Source organism: Leucoraja erinacea, chromosome 23, assembly GCF_028641065.1.
Source record: "Leucoraja erinacea ecotype New England chromosome 23, Leri_hhj_1, whole genome shotgun sequence".
Lineage (NCBI taxonomy): Eukaryota > Metazoa > Chordata > Chondrichthyes > Rajiformes > Rajidae > Leucoraja > Leucoraja erinaceus.
This window is the reverse complement of record NC_073399.1, coordinates 25,064,338-25,087,096: the sequence shown is the minus strand read 5'-3', so window position 1 is coordinate 25,087,096 and position 22,759 is coordinate 25,064,338. Positions and strand designations below refer to the sequence as shown.

The window sequence follows — 22,759 nt, the reverse complement described above, 5'->3', positions numbered from 1 at the left end:
TGATTTTTGATGATCAGCCATGATTGTATTGAATGGCGGTGCTGGTTGGAAGGGCCGAATGGCCTACTCCTGTACCTATTTTCTATGAATAAATATGGGGGCTAAGAGTGCTTTCTTGCAGAGCACTAGTATTAAGGATTACCATAGAGGATGATTTGTCACTATCCTCACTGACTGTGGTCTGTTGGTCAGGAAGTCAAGTATTCAGTTGCAGAGTTGCGTGCTGACTCAAGGTTCCATGAGCTTGGAGATGAGCTTGGTTAGGGTAATGGTATTGAAAGCAGAGCTGTATAGACGTCTGACGTAGGTGTCTCTCTTATCGGGGTGTTCCAAGGATGAATGTAGGGCCAGGGAGATACATCAGCAATGGACCTGTTGTGGTGATGGGGCAAACTGCAGTGGGTCAAGGTTGCTTGCTTGGCTGCATTTAATGTGCTACATAAATAGTCTCTGAAAAGCACAATAGCAATATGGAGACGGCACTGACTTCAAGGGTGATACAAGGGAGGTGTTAATTGTGGTAAATCTCAACATAACTTACCTTTGAACCCAGAGCTGGGAGTTGATGTCTAGCCCCTGCACTTAAATAGACTGAACCAGCTTCTGACACACTGCTGTAGGAGAACCACTAATCATCATATGTAGAGACTTGCAACGTTTATATCTGTCACTGTTCTTGCCCATAAGACACTAACACATAAGCTCGACACTTTGGATCATGAGAAAAGTGTAGTGAAACTTCCTGTTTCATTTCTGGAAGCCTGGGTCCCAAAAAATGAAAGAATATTCAGACTGCGAAAAAATGTATGGGATACTTTAGTGTACAAGGAATACCAAAGTCTAATAAATTCTTCAACTGCCACTTTGATCAAAAGTTGGAAGGTAAATATAAGTATCTCACTTTCATGAGACGGAGCAGATGCTGAATGTAGAGAGCCAACTGGTCAGAGACACTCAGCAAATTCAAACAAGAGAGGTCTACCATTCTGATCAAAAGATTAGTGAGAGGTATTCAGGGCATGGAGGTGGTAATCTCATTGGCCTGCTCGGTCCCTGTTTGCTTTTCCCAAAGCTGGCAATATCTAGTCCATCATCCATGTACCAATGGCTTTGCTGAATCAATAGACATGATAACATCGGTAGAAATTGACACATCGAGTTGCACTGGATTCAGATGGCAATGGTCCAAGACTGTGTGGGTCATAGAGCATGGGAGTGTCCTGTGGGTCACAAGGCACTGGATTCAGGTAGTACTGGTCCAAGACTCTGTATGGGTCAGAGCAGGGGCACAAGAGTGAGAGCTGGGCAGGATGTCAGTAAGCTAGAGGACAGGGAACCTTTGAAAGAGTACATGTCAGAGGAGGGTAAAGCAGAGGAGACTGGGAGAAGGTGAACTTGGTGGCACGTGAGTGGGATTTTCAACGCAGATAGACTGAATTCTTTAAAAATTGACAGCAGTTATTTGAAATCTGTCTCAGTTCAATTTCCTTCTGTTGAATTCTAAGAGTTTTTCAATCGAAACGGTGGACATCAGGGTTAGAGGGGTGCAGTTGGAGAGAATTGCAGTTGCAATGCAGACGTGTCCAGATTGATTTAGAGGAACAGACAAGCCGCTACTGAGCCACGTTGGCAATGTTAGATCAAAGACCAAAAGCTTGGTCATGAGGTTGGCCCAAGAGTGAATAGAGGAGGAGAGGGGAATGTAAACCTAGAGTGGTTAAAGGAGGGAATTCCACAACTTAGTGCCAGACCAGAAGAAGGCTTGAGCAGCATAGTCATAGCGAGGAATAGCACGGAAACAGGCCCATCAAGTCTGCGTCGACCAACACATTGGTGGAAGGGCAGATTTTAATTGTGATTCCGCGGGTGATTATGGAGACATTGTCAACTTTAGAAGAGGGAAAGCCACGGAGAAGACAAAAGACATTTTAAAGGCACTGGTGTGGAATTTCTCATAATCGCAGCAAATATGATGGAGGCAGAGTAACTGGGAGGATGGAGTCTTTGCAGAAGCCGGATGGGAGGAGGTGTAGTCCAGATAGCTTTGGAAGTCACTGTGCTTATTGCGGATATGAGCAAACCTGACACGGAGATAGGAATGTCACGAGAGGGATGGGCACATACGGAACATGTGAAAGCATGGAAATTGGCAGCAAAATTAATTACAGTTTAACATTAACATAATGGAGAAAGAATTGAGGCAGGGGAACTGAATAGGACTGAAACAAAATCTCTCCATGCTGAATGTGAGTTCTCATCGATCAGCCTTTCGTCTGGTGAAAGGAGGTGAATGAGAGTGATGGTGGATGGGATAAGAAAGATATAGAGGGAAATAGAATTGTAGATTCATCAGAATGGAATCAGGCCATTTGGCCCAACTCGTTCTTGCTGACTGAACTGCCTTCCTACATTAGTCTAATTTTTGTCCATTTGGCCCATGTCCCTTTAAGCCTCTCCCATCCATCCAAAGATCTGTCCAAATGTCTTTTAAACATTGTAGTTGTATCCCCTCTACCATGCAGACACACATATCCACCACTCTCTCTGTAAAAATGCTGCTCCCCCACGTCCCCTATAAATCTTTTCCCCTCTCACCCTAAGCCTGTGTTTTAGTTTTAGTCTGCTCTGGGGAAAATACTGTGTCTGTTTATCCTATCCATGATTTTATAAACCTCTAAGTTTACCTTTCAGCCTCCGGGGAAAACGGCCCAAGCATAACCAGTCTCTCCTTATAACTCGAGCCCTTCCTGTCCTGGCAACATCCTCATGAATCTTTTCTGCACCCTCTCTAGCTTTATCACATGCTTCCTCCAGCAGGGTGACCAGAACTACACACAATACTTCATGTGCAGCCTAACTAATGCCTTGTACACATGTAATATGACAATAGCTTCTTCTCCACAGCCATCAGGCTATTAAACTCAACTCAAACAGAACTCTGAACATTAATAGACCATTATCTGTTTATTTGCACTTTATCTGTTTATTTTATCCATGTGTTTATATATTTATATAATGATATATGGACACACTGATCTGTTCTGTATTCATGCTTACTATATTCTGTTGTGCTGAACAAAGCAAGAATTTCATTGTCCAATCTGGGACACATGACAATAAACTCTCTTGAATCTTGGATCCCAACTTGGGTACTCAATGCCTCCACGGATGAAGGTAAGTGCTGTTGGACATCTTTGTCCAAAGCATCTGTTTCCATGTTATATTATGATGTTACTATGTTACTATGTTACTATGAATCTAATTTTAAATCAAAATTGTTAAGGGAGAAGGCTTATTAAAACTATTGGAAAAAACTTAAAGAACTAGGATACTCACCAAAAAGCAGAGGGAGATGAAGAAGGGTGTATTGTGGGGTGATGGGTGGGATCGCCAAGGAAGGACAGTTACACAGGATAGAACAGAAGGGAAACAAGGGCAGAGTCAATGGTGCAATCCCTCAGTGATTATGGTTACAGAAAGGGGGCAGTGAAGGCTGAGTGCACAAAGCGATCAGTGTGACACAGTGCATGTAAAGCTGGATGTGTTCAAACTAGAAGTTGTTGCAATACAAGGCCTGGGGTGATGTGCGACTGGGAGTTGGGATGTGGTAACAGAGTCTTAGAAGAGCTGAAGAATAAGAGGTCAAGATGGAGGCAACTTGTAGAAAAGTAGCAAGATTCAGGTATTAAGATGAAGCTAAAGGCATCTAGATCAAGGTCCAAATCAAAATATTTAATTTGCTTTTGATGTTGATCTTAATCTTGATCTTAATTTTGGTTTTGATTTTGTTTAAACCAAAGGAAAGCAGTCCCATTGAACAGCTGGGTGGACATCAGGGTTAGAGGGGTGCAGTTGGAGAGAATTGCAGTTGCAATGCAGACGTGTCCAGATTGATTTAGAGGAACAGACAAGCCGCTACTGAGCCACGTTGGCAATGTTAGATCAAAGACCAAAAGCTTGGTCATGAGGTTGGCCCAAGAGTGAATAGAGGAGGAGAGGGGAATGTAAACCTAGAGTGGTTAAAGGAGGGAATTCCACAACTTAGTGCCAGACCAGAAGAAGGCTTGAGCAGCATAGTCATAGCGAGGAATAGCACGGAAACAGGCCCATCAAGTCTGCGTCGACCAACACATTGGTGGAAGGGCAGATTTTAATTGTGATTCCGCGGGTGATTATGGAGACATTGTCAACTTTAGAAGAGGGAAAGCCACGGAGAAGACAAAAGACATTTTAAAGGCACTGGTGTGGAATTTCTCATAATCGCAGCAAATATGATGGAGGCAGAGTAACTGGGAGGATGGAGTCTTTGCAGAAGCCGGATGGGAGGAGGTGTAGTCCAGATAGCTTTGGAAGTCACTGTGCTTATTGCGGATATGAGCAAACCTGACACGGAGATAGGAATGTCACGAGAGGGATGGGCACATACGGAACATGTGAAAGCATGGAAATTGGCAGCAAAATTAATTACAGTTTAACATTAACATAATGGAGAAAGAATTGAGGCAGGGGAACTGAATAGGACTGAAACAAAATCTCTCCATGCTGAATGTGAGTTCTCATCGATCAGCCTTTCGTCTGGTGAAAGGAGGTGAATGAGAGTGATGGTGGATGGGATAAGAAAGATATAGAGGGAAATAGAATTGTAGATTCATCAGAATGGAATCAGGCCATTTGGCCCAACTCGTTCTTGCTGACTGAACTGCCTTCCTACATTAGTCTAATTTTTGTCCATTTGGCCCATGTCCCTTTAAGCCTCTCCCATCCATCCAAAGATCTGTCCAAATGTCTTTTAAACATTGTAGTTGTATCCCCTCTACCATGCAGACACACATATCCACCACTCTCTCTGTAAAAATGCTGCTCCCCCACGTCCCCTATAAATCTTTTCCCCTCTCACCCTAAGCCTGTGTTTTAGTTTTAGTCTGCTCTGGGGAAAATACTGTGTCTGTTTATCCTATCCATGATTTTATAAACCTCTAAGTTTACCTTTCAGCCTCCGGGGAAAACGGCCCAAGCATAACCAGTCTCTCCTTATAACTCGAGCCCTTCCTGTCCTGGCAACATCCTCATGAATCTTTTCTGCACCCTCTCTAGCTTTATCACATGCTTCCTCCAGCAGGGTGACCAGAACTACACACAATACTTCAGGTGCAGCCTAACTAATGCCTTGTACACATGTAATATGACAATAGCTTCTTCTCCACAGCCATCAGGCTATTAAACTCAACTCAAACAGAACTCTGAACATTAATAGACCATTATCTGTTTATTTGCACTTTATCTGTTTATTTATCCCTGTGTTTATATATTTATATAATGATATATGGACACACTGATCTGTTCTGTATTCATGCTTACTATATTCTGTTGTGCTGAACAAAGCAAGAATTTCATTGTCCAATCTGGGACACATGACAATAAACTCTCTTGAATCTTGGATCCCAACTTGGGTACTCAATGCCTCCACGGATGAAGGTAAGTGCTGTTGGACATCTTTGTCCAAAGCATCTGTTTCCATGTTATATTATGATGTTACTATGTTACTATGTTACTATGAATCTAATTTTAAATCAAAATTGTTAAGGGAGAAGGCTTATTAAAACTATTGGAAAAACTTAAAGAACTAGGATACTCACCAAAAAGCAGAGGGAGATGAAGAAGGGTGTATTGTGGGGTGATGGGTGGGATCGCCAAGGAAGGACAGTTACACAGGATAGAACAGAAGGGAAACAAGGGCAGAGTCAATGGTGCAATCCCTCAGTGATTATGGTTACAGAAAGGGGGCAGTGAAGGCTGAGTGCACAAAGCGATCAGTGTGACACAGTGCATGTAAAGCTGGATGTGTTCAAACTAGAAGTTGTTGCAATACAAGGCCTGGGGTGATGTGCGACTGGGAGTTGGGATGTGGTAACAGAGTCTTAGAAGAGCTGAAGAATAAGAGGTCAAGATGGAGGCAACTTGTAGAAAAGTAGCAAGATTCAGGTATTAAGATGAAGCTAAAGGCATCTAGATCAAGGTCCAAATCAAAATATTTAATTTGCTTTTGATGTTGATCTTAATCTTGATCTTAATTTTGGTTTTGATTTTGTTTAAACCAAAGGAAAGCAGTCCCATTGAACAGCTGGGTCTGAGAAAGGCATGGTCATGGAGGAGTTGGTGGAGTCACCCACACAATCTGGAACAGTCTGTAGGACCCATTGAGTTTGTGCTGACTATCCAGCCTACATTCACACTATTCCTATTTCATTATCCCCACATTCCCATCAAGTCCCACGTTCCTCCTCTGGACTACACACTTGCAGTGGCAAATTAACTTACCAATCCGCACATCTTTGAGGTTGAATAGGAACTGGAGCACCCGGGGGGGGGACCCAGAAGATATATCGTGCAAACTCCGCACCGGCAGCAGCAGAGTTCAGGCCCTGCGAAGCAGTCTGGGTTATCAAAAACTATGGCAACTCACCAAAATAGTTCATGGTTTGGAGATCAAGCAGAATGCAGAGCTGTTGGTCTTTTGCCATCAATATCATTGTTGCTGAAGGGTTGATACTACTATTGGGAACTTCCCCCCCAAGTTTTGTCAACCAACCCTGATTTGTGAACCAGTGTTCTGGCGTACCTCCAAATCCTTGTAGACCAGGGCATGGATATTCCATAGGGTGAAACATAGCTAAGAGTTCAGTTGTGTTTGACTGTAAGGAAAGATCGGCGAAGGGCAAAGATTCCACAGCAATGCACCAGGCGCAGTGGTGTTGAGGCAGTGCGGTTGATTCGGACTACCTAAGACAGCTGCTCAGTCCGTTCCCCCAAGATTGCTGACCTCAATATTTAATGTTTCAGAAAGAACTCCATGGGCGTCAAGAGGAAATGGACGCACGGATACAGGAGACAACAGACGAAATCGGAAAATTGAAACAAAAGGTTGACTCAATTAAAGTAAGCAATTGTGCCGTATTCTACTACCCCCCCCCCCCCCCCCCCCCCCATACCCTCACGCCCCCCCCATCCCCCTCCACTCTGACTGTTCCCCTCCACCCACCCACCTTCCCTCTGGATCTACTACATTTCACTCCCCAGCTTCCTTATCAGATTTCAACCATATGTACCTTGTTATCACGTCCAGCCTTGGTTACTATCTATCTCTTAAAAAATAAATACACAGTGCTTGGGTAACTCAGCTGGGTCAGGGTAAATGTGCAAACATTTGGTTACAGGGTAAATGTGCAAACTTGATACGGACAATGCTCAAGGTCAGGGTTGAACCCACCCCTGTGGCGCTCCGAGGCTATGATTCAACCAGCTGCACCACTGTGCCACCTGGTAGAAGAACCTTGTTATTGTGGGAACAAATCAACGATGCTTGAAGCCCAGACTCTGAACGTACACAAGCGTGAGTGCCACCTATACACTGCAGCTCGATCGCTGAAGTTATGTTGGCCTTGGTACCATAGAGGGGCGGACATGGGTTGAGCAATTTCCTGCTGGTTTGTGATCATTCCAGAGGAGAGATGCAGCGCTGGGGATGACAAAGATTGGGAGAGGTGTTGGCTGATGACCCAGCTTTATTTGATAGTCATAATTTAGAGTCAGAATTTAGATTGGCTCTCTTTGGCTTTGATAGCTAAGATCATAGTTTCTCTAATGGCAATTTGTCTCTCCGTCATGAAATAAATGTAAGATGGTGATGAGCTTGTGAAGGGTGCCCCATAATCTCTCTTAGCTGACTGTGTTAAAGGTTTCACTGTGTGCTATCACTGGTGCTGATGTATGTATTTGTGGTGATTTTCAGTGCACCGTACTACAGGTGAAGCAGCAAGTTAAGCAAAAGTGCACCCAGCTGGTGGCAGTTGTTGAGAAGACGCAGAGGGATGTGTTGCGCTTTCTTGAGGAAGAGGAAGGAGGTGCGGTGAGTCAGGTGGAGGAATCCATGATGCAATTGCAAAGCAGCCTTGCCGGGCTGCAGCAGAACAGGACGCAACTGGAGGCTGCCCTGAAGAGTGAAGACAATATCCTTGTATTGCAGGTAAGGCCCTTCGGCACATCCAGATGCCTCTATACAAAGTGCTGGAGTCACTCAGCGGACCAGGATGGGTCTGGGCCCATCTTTCGGGTCGGGACCCATCTTCAGACTGATTTCCAGGTGGCGCAGGGTTAAAAAACTGGAAGCAAGAAGAGGGAGCCGGATGTAAGCTCCTCATAGTGAAATAGGAGATACTATTCCTCCAGTTTTGCATGTGGCCTCACTCTGGCAATGAAGGATGCCCAGGACAGAGAGGTCAGGAGAGGAATGGGAATGGGAGTTAAATTGTTTAGCAACCGGGGATCCAGTAGGTTTTGGCGGACTGAGCGCAAGTGTTCGGCGAAGTGATCGCCGAGTCTATGCTTGGTCCTACCGATGTACAGAAGCTCACTTCAGGAACACCAGATGCAGTAGGTGAGGATAGAGGAGGTGCATGTAAACCTCTGCCTTACCTGGGAGACCGGCTGGGTTCCTGGGTAGAGTCGAGGAAGGAGGTATTTAGGACAGGTGTTGCATCTCCTGCGATTGTAGGGGAAAGTACCTGATGAGGAGGTGGTTTAGATAGAAAGGGATGAGCGGACCAAAGAATTGTGGAGGGAGCAGTCTCTGTGGAAGGCAAAAAGAGGTGGAAATGGGAAGATGCGACTGGTGGTGGGATCATGTTGGAGGTTGGGGAAATGACGGAAGTTTATATATTGAATGCCGAGGCTGGCATCACTCCCTGATGAGCTCAATGCGTTTTATACACGCTTTGATAGGGAGAACACTGATGCGCCTTCCCGAGCCCCCATTCGCTGTGATGGTATTTCAGTCACCGTCAAAGAGGCCGACGTCAGAAGATCCTTCAGAGGGGTGAACCCTCAGAAAGCACCTGGACCTGAATGCAGACCCGGTCGTGTTCTTAAAAACCTGTGGGGACCAACTGGCTGGAGTTTTTACGGACATTTTCAACCTCTCACTTCTGAGGTCTGAGGTTCCCACCTGCTTTAAAAGGGCATCAATAATACCGGTGCCCAAGAAGAGCAAGGTGACGTGCCTCAATCGATCAGTGGCACTAACGTCAGTGGTGATGAAGTGCTTTGAGAGATTGATTGTGGTGCATATCAACTCCAACCTGGATCCACTGCAACTTCGCTTACTGCCACAACAGATCAACGGTGGATGCGATCTCACTGGCTCTCCACTCCGCTCTGGACCACTTGGACAACAAAAACTCATATGTCAGGCTGTTATTCATTGATTACAGCTCGGCATTTAATACAATCATCCCCTCCAAGCTGGTTACCAAGCTCTCAGATCTGGGTCTCTGCACATCCCTCTGCAATTGGATCCTCGACTTCCTCATCCACAGACCACAGTCTGTCCGAATTGGTGGAAATGTGTAATCCTCGATAACAATCAGCATGGGAGCACCTCAAGGCTGCGTGCTCAGCCCTTTGCTTTACTCACTCTGTACTCATGACTATGTAGCCGGACATAGTGTGAACTCCATCATCAAGATTGCAAGGCTACTGGGGAGACTTTAAACTAGAATGGTTGGGGCGAGGGACTCAAATAGCGAAAGCTAGTAGACAGAATGGGAGGCAGGAAGCAGAAAAGGGAAGCACTCGGACACAAGAGGAGAAAGAAAAAAAAGGAAATAAACAGAGAATAAGCGGGGGATTTCTTAAATGTGCATATTTTAATGCTAGGAGCATTGTAAGAAAGGTGGATGAGCTTAGAGTCTGGATAGACACCTGGAAGTATGATGTTGTGGCGATCAGTGAAACGTGGTTGCAGGAGGGCTGTGATTGGAAACTAAATATTCCAGGATTTCGTTGCTTCAGGTGTGATAGAATTGGAGGAGCAAGAGGTGGAGGTGTTGCATTGCTAGTCAGGGAAGATATTACAGCAGTGCTTTGGCAGGATAGATTGGAGGGCTCATCTAGGGAGGCTATTTGGGTGGAATTGAGAAGTGGGAAAGGTGTAGCAACACTTATAGGGGTGTATTATAGACTGCCAAACAGGGAACGAGAATTGGAAGAGCAAATATGTAATAAGATAGCAGATATTAGTAGTAAGCACAATGTAGTGATTGTGGGAGATTTCAACTTTCCACACATAGACTGGGAAACACATTCTGTAAATGGGCTGGATGGGTTGGAGTTTGTAAAATGTGTGCAAGATAGTTTTTTGCAGCAATACATAGAGGTACCTACTAGAGGAGGGGCAGTGCTGGACCTCCTGTTAGGAAATGAGATGGGACAGGTGGCGGAGGTATGCGTTGGGGAGCACTTCGGGTCCAGTGATCACAATACCATTAGTTTCAATATAATTATGGAGAGGGTCAGAACAGGACCTAGGGTTGAGATTTTTGATTGGAGAAAGGCTAATTTTGATGAGATGCGAGATGATTTAAAAGGAGTGAACTGGGACATTTTGTTTTATGGGAAAGATGTAGAAGAGAAATGGAGGACATTTAAAGGGGAAATTTTAAGAGTACAGAATCTTTATGTTCCTGTTCGGTTGAAAGGAAACAGTAAAAATTGGAAAGAGCCCTGGTTTTCAAGGGAAATTGGACATCTTGTTCGGAAAAGAGGGAGATCTACAATAATTATAGGCAGCATGAAGTAAATGAGGTGCTTGAGGAGTATAAGGAATGTAAAAAGAATCTTAAGAAAGAAATTAGAAAAGCTAAAAGAAGATATGAGGTTGCTTTGGCAAGTAAGGTGAAAGTAAATCCAAAGGGTTTCTACAGCTACATTAATAGCAAAAGGATAACGAGGGATAAAATTGGTCCATTGGAGAGACAGAGTGGACAGCTATCAGCAGAGCCAAAAGAGATATTGAACAATTTTTTTTCTTCGGTATTCACCAAGGAGAAGGATATTGAATTATATGAGGTAAGGGAAACTAGTAGAGTAGCTATGGATACTATGAGGTTCAAAGTAAAAGAAGTACTGACACTTTTGAAAAATATAAAAGTGGATAAGTCTCCAGGTCCTGACAGGATATTCCCTAGGACATTGAGGGAAGTTAGTGTAGAAATAGCCGGGGCTATGACAGAAATATTTCAAATGTCATTAGAAACGGGAATAGTCCCCGAGGATTGGCGTACTGCGCATGTTGTTCCATTGTTTAAAAAGGGTTCTAAGAGTAAACCTAGCAATTATAGACCTGTTAGTTTGACTTCAGTGGTGGGCAAATTAATGGAAAAGATACTTAGAGATAATATATATAAGCATCTGGATAAACAGGGTCTGATTAGGAACAGTCAACATGGATTTGTGTCTGGAAGGTCATGTTTGACTAATCTTCTTGAATTTTTTGAAGAGGTTACTAGGGAAATTGACGAGGGTAAAGCAGTGGATGTTGTCTATATGGACTTTAGTAAGGCCTTTAACCATATAATAATAATAACCATATAATAAATTACAGCACGGAAACAGGCCATCTGGACCCTTCTAGTCCGTGCCGAACACATAATCTCCCCTAGTCCCATATACCTGCGCTCAGACCATAACCCTCCATTCCCTTCCCATCCATATAACTATCCAATTTATTTTTAAATGATAAAAACAAACCTGCCTCCACCACCTTCACTGGAAGCTCATTCCACACAGCTACCACTCTCTGAGTAAAGAAGTTCCCCCTCATGTTACCCCTAAACTTCAGTCCCTAAATTCTCATGTCATGTTCCCTTGTTTGAATCTTCCCTACTCTCAGTGGGAAAAGCTTTTCCACGTCAACGCTGTCTATCCCTCTCATCATTTTAAAAACCTCTATCAAGTCCCCCCTTAACCTTCTGCGCTCCAAAGAATAAAGCCCCTTTATTAAAGAACCTTTGACAAGGTTCCTCATGGAAGTTGGTTAAGAAGGTTCAACAGTTGGGTATAAATGCAGGAATAGCAAGATGGATTCAACAGTGGCTGAATGGGAGAAGCCAGAGGTAATGGTGGATGGCTGTTTATCGGGTTGGAGGCAGGTGACTAGTGGGGTGCCTCGGGGATCTGTGTTGGGTCCTTTGTTGTTTGTCATGTACATCAATGATCTGGATGAAGGTGTGGTAAATTGGATTAGTAAGTATGCAGATGATACCAAGATAGGGAGTGTTTTAGATAATGAAGAGGATTTCCAAAGTCTACAGAGTGATTTAGGCCATTTGGAAAAATGGGCTGAAAGATGACAGATGGAGTTTAATGCTGATAAATGTGAGGTGCTACACCTTGGCAGGACAAATCAAAATAGGACGTACATGGTAAATGGTAGGGAATTGAAGAATACAGTTGAACAGCGGGATCTGGGAATAACCGTGCATAGTTCCTTGAAGGTGGAATCTCATATAGATAGGGTGGTAAAGAAAGCTTTTGGTATGCTAGCCTTTATAAATCAGAGCATTGAGTATAGAAGCTGGGATGTAATGTTAAAATTGTACAAGGCATTGGTGAGACCAAATCTGGAGTATGGTGTACAATTTTGGTCGCCCAATTATAGGAAGGATGTCAACAAAATAGAGAGAGTACAGAGGAGATTTACTAGAATGTTGCCTGGGTTTCAACAACTAAGTTACAGTGATAGGTTGAATAAGTTAGGTCTTTATTCTCTGGAGCACAGAAAATTAAGGGGGGACTTGATAGAGGTCTTTAAAATGATGAGAGGGATAGACAGAGTTGATGTGGACAAGCTTTTCCCTTTGAGAATAGGGAAGATTCAAACAAGAGGACATGACTTGAGAAATAAGGGACAGAAGTTTAGGGTAATATGAGGGGGAACTTCTTTACTCAGAGAGTGGTAGCGGTGTGGAATGAGCTTCCAGTGGAAGTGGTGGAGGCAGGTTCATTGGTATCATTTAAAAATAAATTGGATAGGCATATGGATGAGAAGGGAATGGAGGGTTATGGTATGAGTGCAGGCAGGTGGGACTAAGGGAAAAAAAGTTGTTCGGCACAGACTTATAGGGCCGAGATGGCCTGTTTCCGTGCTGTAATTGTTATATGGTTATATGGTTATAAGATTGCCGACGACACCACTGTTGTGGGATGTATCACTGATGGGGATGAGTCAGAATATAGAAGTGAGATTGACCTATTGACCAAATGGTTGCCTGGGTTTCAGCAACTAAGTTACAGAGAAAGGTTGAACAAGTTAGGGCTTTATTCTTTGGAGCGCAGAAGGTTAAGGGGGGACTTGATAGAGGTTTTTAAAATGATGAGAGGGATAGACAGAGTTGACATGGAAAAGCTTTTCCCACTGAGAGTAGGGAAGATTCAAACAAGGGGACACGACATGAGAATTAAGGGACTGAAATTTAGGGGTAACATGAGGGGGAACTTCTTTACTCAGAGAGTGGTAGCTGTGTGGAATGAGCTTCCAGTGAAGGTGGTGGAGGCAGGTTTGTTTTTATCATTTAAAAATAAATTGGATAGTTATATGGATGGGAAGGGAATGGAGGGTTATGGTCTGAGCGCAGGTATATGGGACTAGGGGAGATTATGTGTTCGGCACGGACTAGAAGGGTCGAGATGGCCTGTTTCCGTGCTGTAATTGTTATATGTTATATGGTTATAACACAATAACCTGGCTCTCAACACAAGCAAAACCAAGGAACTGATTGTGGACTTTGGAAGGGGTAGGATAGAAACACACAATCCAGTTTACATCAATGGTGGAAAGGGTCAAGAACTTCAAATTCCTGGGCGTGCACATTTCCAAAGATCTTTCCGGATCCGAGCACACTGATGCAATTATAAAGAAAGCACATCAGCGCCTCTACTTCCTGAGAAGACTACGGAGAGTCGGTATGTCAAAGAGGACTCTCTCGAACTTCTACAGGTGCACAGTAGAGGGCATGCTGACCGGTTGCATCGTGGTTTGGTTTGGCAACCTGAGGGTCCAGGAGCAGAAAAGGATGCAGAAAGTTGTAAACACTGCCCAGTCCATCATCGGCTCTGACCTCCCCACCATCGAAGGGATCTATTGCAGTCGCTGCCTCAAAAAGGCAACCAACATCATCAAGGATCCACACCATCCTGGCCACACACTCATCTCTCCGCTGCCATCAGGCAGAAGGTACAGGAGCCTGAAATCTGTTACATCCAGGTTCAGGAACAGCTACTTCCCCACAGCCATCAGGCTATTAAACTCGCCAACGAACAGACTCTGAACTGTAACAGCCTATTGCACTTTACCTGCTTATTTATGTGTATATTGAACTGAACTGTTCTGTATTTTTGCTTACTATATTCTATTGTGCTGCAGCAAGCAAGAATTTCATTGTCCTATGTGGGACACATCACAATAAACTCTCTTGACTCTTGGTGGGCTGAAGGTTGAGGACCAGGGGAACTCTATCCTTGTTCTTTCTGCGAGGAGAAGGAGCAAGAGTAGAACTGAGTAAACAGAGGAGACATGGGTGAGGGATCCATCCATAACAGAAGGGGCAAAACAACGTTTACTAAAGACTGAGGACTGGGGTGTGAGAAGCGGTGTAGAGGTAGTGTGGTTTAAAGAGGGGGAAGGGCAGCTGGACCCAGTGGTACCATTATAGCAGTTCCCTGTTGGTAGAGGGGGCACCTAATGTTATTACCTATAGGTGTATGTAGTTGACTCATCTGCCAACCAATGTAGCCTAGAATGGCACCCTACCTAGGGCTGAAGGCTCATCATTACCTTTATATCCTCATCTTCGAGTATTGTGCCAGTCTCTCCACTACTGTTACAAGGCTGAATTAATCCAGTTATACGTCATTTCCAAACACCAAGCTGGTAAGAAATCCACTTGGATGAGTTCTGGGCTGCATAGAGTGTATTGTATGCCTTTGTCCTGAAGATGGACAATGTTACTGACCAGAGAATGTGGGTTAGCAAAGGTTGTGAGCCTGGCTCATAGTGAATGGCTGAATCAGCACACAGGAGGGTGCATCAATAGGTGAGGTGGCCACAGGGGACATGCCTGACAAAGGGTTAGAGGAGGGCATCATCACGTTCATCTCTGAGACAGGGCTGGAAGGTGGAGGGAGCTTTGCTCCACGCCTCGTTGCACTCCGCCCGAGTTCAAGTATTTAATATTACAACACAAACGGATGTGACTCTTATTTTAACTGTTGCAATACCAGATCTAAATGACTAGAGCCATTGAATCTACTGCCTTTTCAGCCCAGGATGAATATTATGTTTGCTTGCATGGGCAGTTAAAAACTCTTAATCCACTTAAAATGCTCAGCCTATATTTCTTCAACCAATCCGTGATTAGGTAAACCCTATGCAAGATGGACTGAATTGAGCATAAAAGGTACAACCAGCCTCCGGATGTTCCCCCTTCGTCTCAAGGTTGCAGTGGTCAGCGGATTAGCTGCACCTATTACATGATGTTCTGGACCACTGCCGCAGTTGACGTTTTAAGATAATTACTATGTCCATAGGAGTTCGCTTTTGGTGAAGGTGACTTTATGGCTTTATTATAGATTAATAAATGTAAGAATTTAGTCCTAGCTCCCTTTGCCAATGATACATCATGGTAATGTTTGCTTTTCTGATATTGATGTCCACAATAATGGCTGTGACCACATTATTTGGAATCCTACCACACAGAAAGCTGTTCTTATAACCATATAACCATATAACAATTACAGCACGGAAACCGGCCATCTCGACCCTACAAGTCCGTGCCGAACAATTATTTTCCCTTAGTCCCACCTGCCTGCACTCGTACCATAACCCTCCATTCCCTTCTCATCCATATGCCTATCCAATTTATTTTTAAATGTTACCAACGAACCTGCCTCCACCACTTCCACTGGAAACTCATTCCACACCGCTACCACTCTCTGAGTAAAGAAGTTCCCCCTCATGTTACCCCTAAACTTCTGTCCCTTAATTCTGAAGTCATGTCCTCTTGTTTGAATCTTCCCTATTCTCAAAGGGAAAAGCTTGTCCACAGGTCTTTCCGTTCTTCAGGTCTGTCATGACTGGGTTGGCTCTTTGGAAAAATTATTGCAATTTAATCTCTATGATGTTGGGGCTGTTCTCAATGCGAATGGAGCCCTAACATAACAGATATCCTTGCTGCCTGGTCGATGATGGAATGAAATAGTCGGGTAATCACCCAGACAAATCGCTGGCAGGTTAGAAAGGCATATGGAGTCTTTCTTCAAGGGAAATGGCTGCTGTTTTCACCTAACGAATGAATAAATGAATGAATAGTTTATTTTGGTCATACATTAAAAAGGACAAAACTTTACAATTTGTGTGAATATGAACCAACACTGTATCCATTTCACACAACGTTCACATAATCAATGACCGAAAAAGAAATAGGCTGAATCCACAAAGCTTATTTTTGCCTATCCTATACAATCCATAAGATAACACAGAATATCAGCATTACATAGGAAAGAAAAAAATAATATTCTAAATTGTAATCGTTACTTATTTTACATTTTAATAATTTTACATTATAATCCTTAATTATTTTACATTTTAAGGCTTTTTTGAAACTCAACAGAGAGCTACAAAATTTCAACTCATCACTAAGCCCGTTCCATAATTTGACTACCAAAACTGAGACACATCTATATTTTACATTGGTTATCACTTTACATGTTTCAAAAATACACAACCCTCTTAAATTATAATGTCCTTCTCTTAATTTAATTAATTTTTGAATACTAACATGAAGGCTTTTATTCCAAACTCGGAAAAGTATTTTTAATGTCTTTACATGCACAATATCCAAAAATAGTAAGATTAAATGAGAACTTACCAGTTTGAAGTTTGATCTTTATTTTATGAGGAGGAACATTGAGGGAATACGTGAAGAACCCCGCTACGGCGCATGCGTGCCATTCTTCAAAGCAGTGGTGTGAGGTCACAGATACACTATAATGACCTAAGATAGTAAGATTATTAAAGAGATACCAGTTTCAGATATGACCATATGAGGGTGGGAGCGGAGGGCACGTATTGCCTCAACGTTCCTCCTCATAAAATAAAGATCAAACTTCAAACTGGTAAGTTCTCGTTTAATCTTACTATTTTACTTCGGAGTCACGTGAGTGACTTCGTGAAGATTTCAAAGCTCTGTGACCTCATGCCGTGGAGCGAGTCCATGCTTCACAACTGCCTTGGTAGTTAGGGAGAAATTGTTAATTATATTCAAAACATTCATACCAATTATTTAATGGAAATGATAAATAATATCTAATTAATTCAAATCATAACCCTGTATTCTTCAGGGATAAATTATCATACAGAACTTAAAATGTTCCCCGAAAACGTTCCCATACTGCTAACTGGTTTGTTATAACATTTCTGAAACGTTTTCTCCGACAACCATCCTGCAATCCTGAGGATTTGGTCCATGGATACATCAAGGCGTCTTGCTGCGGATGTAGCTGCAGCCCTGGTGGAGTGATATTTAAATATGTTATTGTCCACTCCCGCCTATCTTAACCCATATTTCAGCCACCCCGAAATGGTCTGAGTTACCCTCTACAGTACAGTTTCTCAACGCCATACCTTGCCTCTGATAGCCTTTGTACTTTCACTGTATAACAAAACGTGCTTCACTATACAGAGGCGTTTGTCCTCCGGGTAGGCCATCAATTCTATGACCTGCCCCGGTGATCCTGGCCTATTTTGTTTAATAATACGGTCCTGGATCACAAACCCCAAACTTCCTGCCGCCATAGTGAAGCCATCCAGTCTTACTTTTAGCAATAACTGGAGCTTATGCGCTGTGACTAGCGCCATCAGCATTACCATTTCTAGTTAGTTTATCCAGATTTAATGCTGTAGCCGGCGACCAATTCCTTAGCAAGGTCAAGACCACACTTACATCCCAGATATAGTTGTATCTTATTTTTTGGTGGCTTGGTGTTAACATTGCCTCTTAAAATTTTAACTACCAGAGGATGTGATCCCACAGACTGTCTTACTGTTCCTTGCCACCAATAACTTGACAATGCACTTCTGGCACTATTCACAGTGCTGTAACTCAGTCCTCCATAGTGCAGGCTGGTGAGAAACTCTAGCACCGCCGAACATCCTTATTTCTGTGGTCCAGAAAGTTATTATGGCAGTAATTAGTCCATTTAATATGACCTAAATACTGTTTTTGTGTAGACTTTCTTTGTGCTGCTGTGATCATGTCCACAGTTCATTTTGATAGCCCCATGTCCCGTAGCGGTGTTTTAGAGTCTACAACCTACTAAATCAATATTTTCTATGACATGGATAGCTATCCTCAGTTACTGGATGCACCAGCAACTTAGGACTATGTCTTATCGTTATACATGGTTCCAGCACCATGTCCTGTACCCCGGAAAACCATAGTTGGGTAAGCCAATCAGGTACTAAGACATCCCAGATGCCGATTCCTGTTGAATTTCCCTTAGTACCCAATTGATACAGTAGAAAAAAGGAGGAAATACATAAATGAAATCTCTCCCCCCCCCCCCTAGTGCAGTGAAACAGCATCTGTAACTTCTGCCTCAGGATCTGGCACCAACGATACATACCTCGGTAACTGGTGATTTAAACCTGGATGCAATTCTAATATCCGGCCTTACATACTTTACTGTGATTTCAGCAAATACCGTTCTATCCAACATCCATTCAGTACTTTCAATAAATTTTTCGTGACCTGGTGTCTGCCACTGAATTAGTATCCCTGGTAGATACGTAGCCGATAACCAAATATTCCTTTGGACACACCATTGCCAAATTGAATTTGCCAATTCATCACAAGATGTTGATATCTTTCCACCCATATGACTTATATATGCCACCACCGAGGTATTATCTATCTACCATCTAACATGCTGCAGTTTCATTCCTGAGCAATAAGATTTTAGCCCATGAAATGCACTTAACATTTCTAACCCTTAGTCTTATGTAGGTTAGCTTCTTGTATATTCCATCTCCCCCATCGCTCGAGATGGTATCAGTTGTACCGTAACCAATTGCACTGGCATCTGTTTGTAATAGCACAGACGGGTTGTGAATAACTATTGGGTTCGGAGCAATACTTAACATTGTGTTCCCAACATTGTAATTCTTTTATAGCTTCTATCATTAGCTCCATTGGCCAAAATAAATGGCCTCTATAATTATGAGCCCATTGAACTCTGTGGCTTTCCATATTAGTAAAGTCATTAACATATTAAATGTGTTAATGGTGTCAATTTTGACTTAAGTGGATGGACAATGAATCCCAGCTGTTCAAACAATTTGTTTAGTGGCAACCACTGCCTAACATGCCGATTCATAAGTTATTCCCACAATAAGGATATCATCCAACTATGCCATTACTCTATGATTTTGGTGTTGCAGCAGTCCCAACGCTGGTTTAAAATTTTTTCCCCCTGTTGGATATTGAATAGCAAGGATCTTAAAGATTAATACTTGCCATACAGTAGCCTGCTGAAAACTAACTCTTTAGCACTGCTAAAAGTATCCATTTTTTAAATGAATATATTGCACAACATTGTGAAGCATTGATAATCCATAATAATACGGCAACCCCATCTTTCTTATTTCTAATAAAGATGTTTGAGACAAATCCTGTTGTTCAGGTTTGGTTTATTCCATTACCCTTTTAGTAAGCATGTATATCTGTCCGGTTTATGTTGTAGTGGAGGGTTTTGTTTGTGTAGAAACTCTATCAGATATCCCTTAAAACTGCTAAGGATATATCTGTCCATAGATATATTACACCAAGCTTCAACATGAAGTTGCAATGTCCCTCCAACTTCTGTGCTCCCTATTAATGCTGGAGCCCCAAATTCACCTACCTCCATGGTTATCGGTGGTAACCAAGTTATTTTCTTGGTTTCATACGCGGTTGTGGAGGCCCTAAAGGTTAATGTTAGGGTAGATGCTGACGTAGAGGCTTTTGCATATTCCACAGTGGTCGTCCCGGGCCAAACCCTAAACAGGACGCTGCTGCTGGGTACCTCTGCCCAATTCTTTGTAGTATAATTACAAAACACTACCTCTCTTAGGATGCACATAAGGTTTATGTCTTCCCCAGATATCCTTTGGATGCTCTAATCAGCCCCAAAGTCGAGCCTCGTCGTCCAATTCTTTTACCTGTTTAGACAGGTCTCCCCCAAATAACGGGGTCTATAGCCCTTTGCTTACATAGTATAGCGAACTTAGGGTCTAGAGCTGGCTGAATGGCCCTCTTTCTAATTTATTTAGTTCAAACTGCACGTTGCAAAAAATAGTGCTAATGGCATCCCTGTGGTCACTAATTTTGTCCACCTTTTCTAACATGCGGGCCAAAGCTGTTATGCCCGCCATGAGACCTTTCAGAGTATTTTGGATTTTAATATCCCGACTCCTAACGGCCTTCCCAACATGTCTGCAAGTGCACCTGTAACAATGGCTACATTAAGAGCACCACAATATCCCGGGGTATAAAAGCCTTGCCAACACTTCAGCAAAAATATTAGCTTGAAGTTGATGGGTGGACTCACAGCCATTCAATACTCACAGCCATCCTTCTCGAGATCATTCTCAGTGTGTTCCTGCTGGCAGTACTGGCTCATCATGTTCAGCAGGTTGTTTTATCCCACCCTTCAATAGGGGAAGGTGGCTCCATCACCTGCTCAGATTTTACCCCGTCAGACCTTCCATACCCTCCTCAGAGGCGTCTGACATTTCATGCAGCCCTTATGGGAAACTGCTGTGGGACTTATATTTTTTGCCCACTGTGGCTATCCTCCAATCCCGGAGCCTGCCACTGTGGAGAAATTTACTCCAGCCACCGCTCCAGCCGACTTACATGCTCTCGGGCACTAGTCGTCGCGGGTGCTTTAATATATGGGACCGCTCCTGCCGACCTTGGTGCTCTCGGGCACTAGTCGCACGCGGTATTTCCCGCAGCCGGTCCCCATGCCTACGGGCACTGGTCGCTCCCCATGGTCCCGGTACTCACGGGCACCTCTACCCATTTAGGGTGAAGTTTGGCACTCGCTCCCTTATGGGAGATGCTGGTGCCGACATTCATTGCTGCCTGCTGCTGGTCATTAAGCAGCAGCGATTCTGTGTGGCAGCACTTCAGTTCTATACTGACATCAGTAGCTGGCTGCCTGCTGTTCAGAACACAGCAGCAACGTCTGTGGCTCTGCCCTGACGTCCTTAGCTGGCTGCCTGCTGCTCTTCAGAATACGGCAGCACGTCTGTAAAGAACCAAAGGTAAGGGAAATTTGTTCTTACCTGTACTGGTTCTCAGCCTGCCGTTTGGGAGGAACGTCCTTCCTCCCGCAGCCCCACGGACCCCGTAGCGTAGGTCCTTGGGCTGCTGTCCCAGATGTCGGCTGATGGCTACGGAGTAGTCCTGCTCTCTTCCGGGTCCTGCAGCCGCTTCAATCGGCTCCGGAGCCGCTAGCGACTGCATCCAACATAGACTCCCTGAGTCTGGAAACCCCCGGGACGTGTTGCTTCGCTTCCCGCCCGGCAGCAGTCAATCTTGCCGGTGCGGGGAGCGACGTCGGGCACAGCTGTTTCTTCTCCGGAGGATTCGCGTGCCATCGGCTGCTGCTGGCTGCTGGCTGCCCGCTGTTTCCGCGGTTCTCCCCTCCAGCTTCCCGCAGCTTCTTGCATTTCCTACCTGCAAGGTAATTGGGAAAAATTTTGCAGTCTCTTACCTGCTTCTTTCCATTTCCCTCTAGGGAGACGTCCTCTCCCATGTCTGACTCGCACCATGCGTCTAGCGATATGTACACGCATGCGCCGTAGCGGGGTTCTTCACGAAGTCACTCACGTGACTCCGAAGTAAAATTTTAAGGTACCGGACTTTATGAATAATGGATTTGTAGACCTAAACAATGGTCATGGCACTTGATAACAAAAATAACATGCAATCATTTTTGGGATGTGCTATCCAGGTATACAATTACAAATGCCTGGTTTTCATAGAACATTGAACAGTACAGCACAGGAACAGATCGTTGATATTAAGTTAAACTCATCTAATCTGCCTGTACATGATCCACTTCCCTCTATTCCTTGCACTTTCGCGTGCCTATCTAGAAGTTGTTTTTGTTCTTTTTTTTAAATTATGGACAGACATGGGTTGTTTTCTCTGGAGAATTGGATTGTTTTCTCTCATTCTATAAGTTTGCTTCCTTGTGGTATATTTACACATATTTAATATAATTTATGGATATGATAGGGAATTTCACCTCATGACTCCTTCGAATTAATGTTATTTTCCCAGGAACATCAGTGTTTGGACAGACCCATGAAGGCTTGCTCTTTGCTGCCTTACCAGGATGGTGCCAAATTTCTGGCTGTGGAACGTGCCATGAGTGAACTGTCCCATTATATCACGCAGCAGCTGCACACCTGTTTCAATCCACATCTGGATCACGAAGGCGCCAAAGGTCAGTCACACAATGCAGCAATCCACATGGCACAGGGAGGGCAGTGCCATCTAAGGTGACTCCTAATTTGAGGAAGGGCATCTTTGCTATTGAGTCAGTGCAGCATAGGTTCACAAGGTTAATCCCCGGGATGGGGGGACTGTCATATGAGGCAAGATTGGAAAGATTGGGTTTGTATTCACTGGAATTTAGAAGGATGAGAGGATCTTATAGAAACTTATAAAAGGACTGGACAAGCTAGATGCAGGAAAAATGTTCCCAATGTTGGGGGAATCCAGAACCAAGGGCCACTAAGAATAACTAAGAATAAAGGGGAGGCCATTTAAAACCGAGATGAGAAAATAAAAATCACCCAGGGAGTTGTGAATTT

General features: G+C 43.7%; 1 protein-coding gene across 2 annotated transcripts in view; it reads left to right on the top strand.

Moving 5' to 3' along the window:
* LOC129708403 (E3 ubiquitin/ISG15 ligase TRIM25-like) overlaps positions 1–22,759 on the top strand; it is a 37,505-nt gene that overhangs the window by 5,776 nt on the left and 8,970 nt on the right. For both annotated transcript variants that reach the window (XM_055654127.1, XM_055654125.1), the window contains 3 exons: positions 6,841–6,936; positions 7,790–8,023; positions 22,224–22,389. In XM_055654127.1, coding sequence (XP_055510102.1) covers positions 6,841–6,936; positions 7,790–8,023; positions 22,224–22,389 — 496 coding nt within the window. The remainder of the gene's footprint in view (positions 1–6,840; positions 6,937–7,789; positions 8,024–22,223; positions 22,390–22,759) is intronic.